This window comes from Polistes canadensis, unplaced genomic scaffold (genome assembly GCF_001313835.1).
Source record: "Polistes canadensis isolate GaletaPanama2010 unplaced genomic scaffold, ASM131383v1 scaffold_226, whole genome shotgun sequence".
NCBI lineage: Eukaryota > Metazoa > Arthropoda > Insecta > Hymenoptera > Vespidae > Polistes > Polistes canadensis.
In genome coordinates this window covers 30346-41012 of record NW_014569773.1, presented here as the reverse complement: position 1 = coordinate 41012, position 10667 = coordinate 30346, and the positions used below count along the sequence as shown (strand labels likewise).

The following is a 10667-nucleotide window of genomic DNA, read 5'->3' as shown; positions in this document are numbered from 1 at the left end:
TAATTAATATTTAATTTATGACTATAAAATTATAAAGTGAAGAAAAAAAAAATAAATAAAAAGAAATAAATTCAATCACTTAATAATAATCATAATAATAGCTAATAACTGTACGGTTTAATCTCTATATAGATGTGTGCAAAGTTACACGCACATGCATCCATACACATATACACGTGCTCTTTCTATACTATCGGGTATATAATATGTGTGTGCGTGTATGTGTATAGTATAATGAAATATTATGAAATAAATACGTTTAATGCTATTTGCTTGATATAAAATTAAACTGGTTCGTTCGTTAAAATTCCACCATCGGTTTTGATCGAACACGAACACGAACACGTACGGAAAATTGCAATAAATTCGTATTCGCTAAAGGCCCGTGAGAAATATTTATTACGAGATATTTAATACGAAATATCATTGCTACGTTTTCCCCATTTCTTCCTCAATCCCACCCCCACTCTCATTCCAATCTTTACCCCCATTTTCTAGATTATATTATAGAATGCAAATTACGTAAGGTAATTCGAGCGACAAACGAGCAAATTCAAACTCTAAGAGAGGGATCTTTAGAAATGTCATTATTATTACTTCTCTTTGTTGTTGTTCGACCAAAGATGACAAATAATATCTTAAGATAGAAATTAACAGTGAGTTTGTAAGCTTTTTCTTTTTTTTCTTTACAATGGTGGAAGGGTAGTAGGTTCTGTACGGGGATTTTAAATGAAACTATTTAAGACATTCTATAGGATTAATTGCTTTATCATCAAACGAATGATTACGTTAATGATAATAATTTATTTTACAAATTATATCAAACTTATAATTAAATTTAATATCATCAATATTTGTTATTTATTTAAATAAAAGGGGAATAAAGTTTATTCGTATTTTAATGGAAAGATAAAAACGAAGCTTTTTTTGTTTTCACGAGAGAGGACAAAAGTATAATAATAATAATAATAATTTAGCAATATAAATGATTATCAAATAAATCATTAAAATAAAAGCTCACATAATTATCGATAATAAAACGTGTACGAACTTTCATATAGCATTAACACAAATATATATATACATATATTATATAAAATAAAATATTCAATTATTAAATACGTATTGAATTTTTTTCTCATACATTATATTATATTTATAATATAATAAAGAAAAAAAACAAAGAAACAAATATTGTTATTTATTACAAATGGCGAAAATATAGTAACGTTAGAATATTAAAGATTCACGTGACACTAACTTGGTACATATATCTTTCTCTCTTTATATTTCATGTCTCTCTTAGATAGGAAAATATGTATGTATATATATATATGCATGTATGTGTATGTGCAAGAGTTTCGCGTGCCTTTCATTTCGTCCTTTACGGTACTTCGTCATGATTTACGGGATATCCGCATGAAGAGCGACGTCGTCGTCTTGGCCGCCTTCATCGTTTCGTTTCTTCCTCCCTTAACCACCCTTAGCCACCCTTAGCCACCCTTAGCCACCCTTACCCTCCTTTAGTCTCCTTTAGCCCTCTTTTAGTCGTCCTTTACTATCCCCTTTCACCCTTTACTCACGAGTCTGTCTTCCTTGTAATTTTAACGATGAGATCTAAAGAGATATGCAGAGAAAAAGAAAAAAAAAAAAAAAGGAAAAATGCGATAGAAAATCCCAAAATATTTGTTCATTTATTAAACTATTTCTTTTCTTTTATATATGAGTCGTTTATTTTAAAAGTGGCATGAGTCACTTTTTCAACAAAAATCGAATTAATGGCAACAGTAATTACAATTGAATGGTATCTTTTTATTTTCAATAAAAAAAAATAAGTGACTTATGCCACTTTCAAAATAAACGGCTCATATATATATTATTTTTCAAATAATTATTTGTATATTAACATAATATTAAAAGATAAAATTATAAATTATTTATTATAAACAAAAAAAAAATTTTCTTAAGAATTGACATACACGTGTGACATTAAAAATGAATTATTTAATAAGATTTAATTATTAAAAACAGAATGATATGAAACATTTGACATTTAATGCATATGTGCATTTACATATATCTATATAAATAAATATATATATATGTGTATGTATGTGTATATCTATACGAATATTTGATGTAGGAAATGAAACTACAGAGAGAAGGTCATCGTTGAGTGTTTAAATGTATTTTCTATAGTCACGATATAGATCAAACGAAACGATATAGTTCAAGTATTCGTTTGATACGAATGAAAATCGGTGATCGTTTTAAATCGTTCAATGTAATATATCGATAGAAACGATTGATCGATACAGAAATAATGTTATTTAATAAACCTCATTTTAAGATATATACTTGAATGTATTTCAATCGAGAATAGATAATTTCCGATATTACATGTTTGATTAATTAATAGGTTTTCTCCCTGTTCACCCTAAAATAATATTATTCATTTACTTTAGCGATAATTAAATACAAAGATTGTCAATTAACTTGAGTTTCTATTTAATTTTATATCTACGAAATAGTGTGTGTTATTATCCTATTACATTTTATTATTATTTTGAGTTATTATTAAAATATTTGTCATATTTATTTATATGTGAAACATTTTCGATTGGTCATATTGTTCTTATCGATTTTTATTAAATATACATCGAGAGAACAAAAATATTTAATTTCAGTAACACAGAACAACAATATATTGTAATATATTTAAAACAAAAATACACACACAATATGCAAATTGCAGTAAAAAGAAAATAAAAGAAAAAAAGTAAAATTATCAAAGTTATTGTTTGAAATTGTACGAATACAAGAATATAAGTATAATGTGAAATAATATAAAAAATTATTACAAATTATCAATGAAATTTTATTAGTAATAGATTGATATTATATACAATTTTTATTTGATAAATTGTCATTCGAACTTTTTTTTCCCATCTTCTCTTTAGGGAATAACGTTAAGTAAAGCGAAAACAAGCGAAATTACAGGGATTCCTAAATTTAATTCGTAAGTTAGATACGGTTCGCGTGCAATTTCTAGAGAGAGTTTTCTCAAAAAGCGTTGTGTCGTTGGGTTGGTTCAATTAATATTTTAATTAGCCCCGTTCACGGTCAGTGCGTCCCGTCCATCAACGCTTGCAAGGGTGCAGAAAGAAAGAGAGAGAGAGAGAGAGAGAGAATGTAAATCCGTGTGCATATGTATTATATACGTCTATTTGTTTTTACCCGTATATACATAGATGTGTATATATATATGTATTAGTATCTCTAGTCTTTTCGCTCGTAAATTCCCACGAGTTTTGCTTCTCCTTCGAGTTGTCGGCCACGAAGACCACGAGTGGAATCACCACCAGTGGGGAAAAGTAAGATACTCTTCTCCATTTTCTGTTTATTACTATTTTTATCTTTTCCTCTTTCTATTTTCTTTTTTTTTTTTTGCTAGTACCATAATAGGTAATAAGATTTTTAATAGAAGTATATGCACGGAAACAAAAATTTAATATATTATAATTTATTTTTCTAATAAACGGTAAATAAGTTTTATATTTTATCTCTATTTTGTTTTTCAATTTTTGTCATAATCTACGACAATTTTTTTCTATCATTGTTTAAATAATAATCGTATTGTATCAATATCTATATTATTTTGTAATAATATTAATTTATATGAAAACAAATTTTCGGGCAATTCTATTTTATGTCATTCTATATATTAAAAATATTTCATCCTAGTTTGTTCTAACGATTGTAATAAATTTATTAGTGAAAAGAAAAGAAAAAAAAAAGAAAAGAGAACAAAACAAACAAAAAATCGAAGGGACAACGAATTAAAAATTAAACGAATAGTTCGAGGAACAACAACAAAATTCCATATAAAAGATTTCAACAACTTACGCGAACGAAAAACCCATTCTCCCATACAATAATAAACATATATTATAACAATAAATAACGATCGATAAAATCGTCAAGACGAACTTTAATAACAGTTCATCCTCTCTCTCTCTCTCTCTCACTCACTCTCATTCTCTCTCTCTCTCGTATGGCAATTAATTGAAATTCAAAATAATTATAATAATTAAACAGTAAATCAATTAACGAGCTTACGAAAATTAGCATGGCCTCGTTTTAAAACTCTCGTTAGTCGTAAATACGTGGGTAGTAGTAGTAATAGTAGTAGTAGTAGTAGAACAGAGTCTCGTCATTAATTGCACTAGGAACGTAGAAAAGAGGGGACACGAGAAAGATGAAAGTATCACGTAATAGATAAAGATAGAATGAAACGGAAAGAGAAATAAAAGAGTGAAAGAGAAAGAAAAGGAAAAGGAAAAAGAAACAAAGAGAGACAGAGAGAGAGAGACAGAGAAAGGGTTTTTCTTTCATAACATCGTCTATCATGGAAAAAGAAAGTTCCCCGACGAATTCTAATTGTCATCGCGACGAATTGAAAGCGAACGATCGTTGCATTTTAATGTAACGCGGGTTGAACGATGATATCATGCACCCTTCTTTATTTGCACACTTTCGATGCGGTCGTCGGCCTACCGCACCGTTCACCTAACCCCCTCCCCCACCACCTTCCCCTTGCCACCACCTCCTCCTCCTCGGCAAAGTATTTTGCATTTTAGAAGCGTTGCACTTTTTCGATCTTTATCGATACAAAAGAGTATTTGATATGTAAAAATTCGAAAGAGAGACTTTTCAGAGCTTTCTGGATGCTTTTTAAGGGTCGAAAGGAAAGGGACTCGGAAAGAGAGTAAAAGGGAAAGAGAGAGAGGAAGAGAGAGAGAGAGAACCGTTTGAATATTCTATTTCGATGGAATTTTTATATCGTCCGGATTTATATCGTCTATTCGATGAGGTTAAGAAACACCGTTTCGTTCTCTCTTTTATTGCCTCTTCTGATTTTTTTCTCTCTCTCTCTCCTCTCTCTTTTTGTCCGTCTTTTTTTTCTTCCCATGGTGAGGAAGAGAAAATTTTTCTTTTTTTTTTTCGTTTTTTCACGAGACCGTACAAGTGATTTTTTATTGAAATTATTTTCTTAAATGGAATCGTTGATTGATCTTTTTTTTTTTTTTTTGTTGCAAACGAAACAACGATAATAATTGTTATTCTATTAGAATTTCCAATTCTATTGGACGTGCATTGTATATTTTTATAATAATTTTGCTGAAAGTAAAGTAAATAAATATCAGAAACGTTTCAATATGATTTAAATTACACCATGGTTGTTCATAGAACCATAGAATTTCATTTTCTTCTTTTTCTTCTTGGATAAGATACGATGGAGGGGGTGTAGGGGTAGAGGTATGGGGGGGATGAATGAAAATATGGAAGACGAGGAGCAGGAAATCCGAAATGAAAGAGAAAGAGAGATTAAAGGAGGCAATATCTTGAAGAGTAAGAGAGAGAGAAATAGAATAAGACAGAGAGAGAGAGAGTGTGAGTGTGAGTGTGTGTGAGAGAGAGAGAGGGTTCCAAGTGATAGGGAAATTCCGGACTGCAGGATTTAAGACGCAATTTCCGTGACAACCTCGCGTGTCATCCGTCATGCAACCTACATTGGAGAACAATGGCCGACTAAAATTATGCATTCTAATTAGAAATACGCATGGGGAAACCACAGACGAACGTTCCTCCCGTGCACATCCACTCAAGCTACGTACCTACTTCCGGGGGCTGCTGCTGCGATTACTGTGCTGACTAAAAGAAAAAAAAATCAAAGAAAAGAAAAGAAAAGGAAAAGGAAAAAAATAAAAGTGAAAAGCTAAGTAAATCTTAATTACTAATTATAATATTATCCTAATGTGTTTAATACTCTAATAGTGATTTAGACACACACACACACACACATTTTTTATTATATTATTTTTATATTTTTTAAATTAGTCGAATTTTACAACCCCTGCCCCCCCCCCCGTCAACATTTTTATTCAATACGAATGTTAAATGTGTGTGTATGTTAGTTCAATGTGTCGAATTAAATTGATTGTATGACATTTGTTTACGTATATTATATATTTAATTAAATTGAATTTGTTACGAATTGAAATGAACGTTTAGAACATTTTGTCAGGGTTGTTAATATAATATTTTATAAATTATATTATCTTTATGATTTTTGAAGTAAATTAATATAAAGTAATGTAAGAGAGAGAGAGAGAGATGACTAATGTGTGTGTATTTGATAAATAATTAATATTAAATCCAATTATGTTCTATCACATTAATATCTCTAATATTATAATTAATTGATGTTAACTTTTTGATATGAATGAATGAACTTTAATCATTAATTAAATTCATTGACAATTCGTTTCAATTAAATCAATCGATGAATTGTTCGTAATAAATTGAATGATTGAACGTTCGACAAATAATAATAAAATATATATAAACGATATATGATAAATGAATGAATTATTTAAGTTTACCTTATAAATTACTCTTATTCTGAAATCATTTCCCTCCTTCCCACCCTTAATCACAAATTCGTCTTATTTCTTATCAACGTTCTTACACGCTCGCCAAATCCATCTGGGGAAGGTAACATCAGGTGTGGGTGTAGCGAAGATGTTATCCAATGACTTTGCCGATGTTTACCAGCGAAGTAATGTACACACGTTCCAAGCGGAACCGCATACAACAGTTGAGCTAGGATCGCCAGTACTTACATATATTATACACATATACAGGGTGTTTCCCTTAATCCGTGCATTTTGAATCACACCATTGTTATTATCCTAGTTTCCAAAAAAAAAAAACAAATAAAATAAATAATTGCCATTAATATATAAACAATAATTTTATCATTAAATTTTTTCAAAACACAAAATTAATACATTATACAATATATTAAATAAATTTTGTACACACACACGGTTAGAGTTATTCCGAAAAATATTGTTCATTCTAATTATTCGTATTTATCACTACTATAGATAAAACAAATCAATTATTATCATATAGAAAATTTATTCATATTTTTAATAATTTATATCGTCGAACACAATATTTAAAATAAAATAAAACAATCTAATATCTTGACTCAAATTATCATAACTAATTAACATTTGAATTTTATTAAAATCCCTGCTTGTATTTTTTTGTCCCCGTTCAATAATAATAAGTAATTTTTTTTTTAAATAAGAATTTAAATCGTATGGGAATAGAAATGAAACACCCTGTATTATACTGAGCGATCCATAATCAAGGACACATGATATTTCACTGGGAGAATTTCTACAGATCGGACACGTAGATCGTCGCTCTTGAATAAATAGACCGTAGAGAAAAGTCACGCGAAGTCAAGTCCCTTTTTCGAATTACAAAAGTCTGATCGAGCATGAGAGGGTAACACCTCGACGATTTTTCTCCATGATTATAGTTCCGAATGATATCTAGGTAATAGTCATCATCGTTATCTTACTGTTAATTAATCGACCAAATTTTATTTGCTTTTAAACGCAATTTTACATTTTTCTTTTTTTTTTTTGGGATCATTCAAATACATATTTTTTATAATGCGATTTAAATCGTGAAGGATTTTTAAAAAAAGATCTCGTGCTTCTCAAAAAAAACACACACACACACACACATTACTCATATCTCGCGCGTGTGTGAATTAAATTTATTTAATATAGAATTATTCAATTTGTTTTGATAATAATTTCGGCGTATTCGTATAAAGTTTAGGGGATTTTTTTTATTGTATTTAATTAATAAATACGAATTATACTCTCTTTAAAAAGTTGAAAATAAATCGAAGGAAATATATTAAGCTTCTCGAATTTAAATTGATTTTATTTTCTATATCGAATTAATATAATTTTGTGTAAATTTTAATTTGAAAAAATAAAAAGAAAAAATCAAATGAAAGTATTCCTTTCAATTAATTATTTTTCGATTAAATGCGATATATATATATAAATATTAAAACGTTCGAATAATATTTAAAATGAACAAAATGTAATATAACATTTCACTACGTAAAAAAAGAAACTTAATTTTTTTGGATTAGAAAATCAACTCCGGTGAAGATCTTCCGTTACAAAAGAGGTTCTTAACTTAAATTAAATGAAGAGGTCTGTCAGGTTTTTAAGGAAAAAAAAAAGAAAAAAATAAAGAATGAAAGTGAAAGAAGAAGGATACGAAAAAGGAGAACTAGGATGAGCAGGATCTTGATAAAAATCCTTGAATAATTTATGCAGCACATATCGTTTTCTCTCTTTCTCACTGTCTGTCGAAATCTCTCTCTCCTTCTCTCTCTCTCTCTCTTTCTTTTTCTTTTTCTTGTGGTAGATCAGTTCTGTGGAATCTATCTTTTCTTTTAAAATCACTTTCTTTCTCTAACTCTTACAACATTCTATCTTTCTCTTTCTAATGGAATTTTTCTCTCTCTCTCTCTCTCTCTCTCTCTCTCTCTCTCTCTCTCTCTCTCTTTATCTTTATCTTTCGAAATCTTTCCCCCTTTTTTTTTTTTTATCTTTTGTCTTCTTTCAAAATCACTCTTCCTTTCGAAACCTTTTACTGTCTATCTTTCCCTTCAAATCATTCTTTCTATCTTTCTTTCTTTCTTTCATTTTCTCTTTCCACCACTTTCATTCGGAATCTTTTACTCAGTGTCCTTTTTTTTCTCGAAAAATCACTCTCACTTTCCTCGTTCCCTTCTTTCTATTTCTATTTCATTCTGAGCCTTTCAGAATCACTAACCTTATCTCAAAATATTTGTCTTTTCTCTTTCTCTCTCTATCTCTATCTCTATCTATTTTTTCTTCACACACAATCCTCTACCAAAATATTTTTCTTTCGAAATACCTTTTTCTTTCTTCACCATATCAAAATATTTGACTATTTTACTTGTTTAACAATATTACACTATATTCTTATTTTATTCGTCATTCAAATTACATTTTCCTCTCTTCAACTTTTATAGAAAACTTTTGGCGCGTTTTGGAAAGTGAAGTTAATTAGATGCGACCGAAAAATCGACACCACGAAGTTGTCGATGATATTTTTTACGATGCGCGGGAAAATTGAAGTTATTTTTGAGGTTATGTTCGTTTTGATACGCTAAAGAAGTATAAATTCTTACGTGCGTACATAAGTACACACACCAGTTCTTTTCTTTTTTCTTTCTTTTACTATTAAATCATTCTATCCCTCTCTATATTTCTTACAAAATGTATTTTTCCTTTTCTTTCATATATATAAAATCTTTTCCATATAATTTTTCCATTTCTCTTTTTTTTCTCTTACGTAACCATTCTCTCTCATCTCCTAATTGTAATCCCACTATGATTTTTGTTCTTGTAATATTTCTATCCTAGTGTTTCTTCTTAACAAAATCTTTTACTCTCACTCTCACTCTATCTCACTCTTATCTATTTTTCAAAATGTATCTACCTATCTCATTCTATCTAAAATAGAACGATTTTTCAACAAGAATAAAAAACAAAAATAAAAAAAAACAAACAAACAATCCAATAACAGAGTGAAAAAAGATGAGGGATAAAAAGAGAGAAGGAAAGAGTTAAAGTGAGTAAGAAAAAGAAAGAGAGAGAGAGAGAGAGAGAGAGAGAAAGCAGGGTCAACCACTCTCACCAGCCAAGTTCTGTTCCCTGCATAAAACCAGTCTTGCTCTTTCCTTCCTTTCCTTGTTTTGCCTTAGGGCAAACCCCGCCCACACTGATGCGTCGTCCTTCGTTCTTGCATCTCACGTACGCGTGCACGTAAAGTGCAGAATATCGCATTCCACGCGTCTCCCACGTAAAACCTTCCGAGTAGGAAACAACGAGATAGAGAGAGAGGGAAATAAAAAAAAAAAAAATGGATAAGAAGAATGAGTGAAAGATAGGACAAAAATGAGAGAAAGAGAAAGGGATAGTGTAGAGTAAAAGAGAAGGAAAATTAGATGAAGAGTGAGAGAGAGAGAGAGAAGGATAGAACGAGAAAATAAGAGAAAGAAGAAAGATACAAAAATTGGAAGGATTGGAAAAAAAGGAAAGAGAAATGTAATCAAATTATGATTGTTAAAATGTTTGATTCATATATTATTAATAATTGTTGCATGATTTTTAATTTCTACTTTATTTTGTTCTTTCTTTTTTTTTTTTTACCATCCGTCGTCTCGATAATTCGCGTATTTTTAAATATGTTTGTTAAATTATTTAAAAAAAAAAATGAAAAATCTTGTTCTTTCGGTAATAATCACGCGCGTTAGATACTACGCATAGATTTATTTTTTAATGAAATGATTTTGTAATTTATGTTCTTATTTAATCGTCAAATGATTAACATAAGTATCAGATATGATGCATAAATGTTTGATAATAGGATGATTTTTAGTATTTATTTTTTGTCTTCGTTTTGTTTTTTTTTTCTCTCTCCTCGTACTCTGCTTTCATTCACATCAATCATTTAAAGCACTTAGGCTAACTTGTCGTTACCAAAGAATGTATTTACTTCGTTCTTAATATTCATTTATTCTTATTTATGCATTTAATCATAATATGTTTATTGGTTATTAAAATTTTGTGTAATAAATAATAAAAAGGATATAAACGTTTAGAAATTTTATATATAAACTTATTTTATATTCTTTACAAATTAATTTCTACATCTACAAATAAAAAAAAAAAATATATATATATATA

The 10667-nt window shown here is 29.2% G+C and overlaps 1 protein-coding gene across 3 annotated transcripts in view; it reads right to left on the bottom strand.

Annotated features, from left to right (window-relative positions):
• LOC106790248 (beta-1-syntrophin-like) overlaps nt 1-10667 on the bottom strand; it is a 191688-nt gene that overhangs the window by 165295 nt on the left and 15726 nt on the right. Inside the window, exon 3 of one of the 3 annotated variants that reach the window (XM_014755016.1) lies at nt 6728-6755. The exons of the other annotated variants lie outside the window; for them this stretch is intronic. Coding sequence (XP_014610502.1) covers nt 6751-6755 — 5 coding nt within the window. The 3' untranslated portion in view covers nt 6728-6750. Of the gene's footprint in view, nt 1-6727; nt 6756-10667 lie in introns of those variants that run through there. 3 annotated transcript variants of the gene reach the window in all.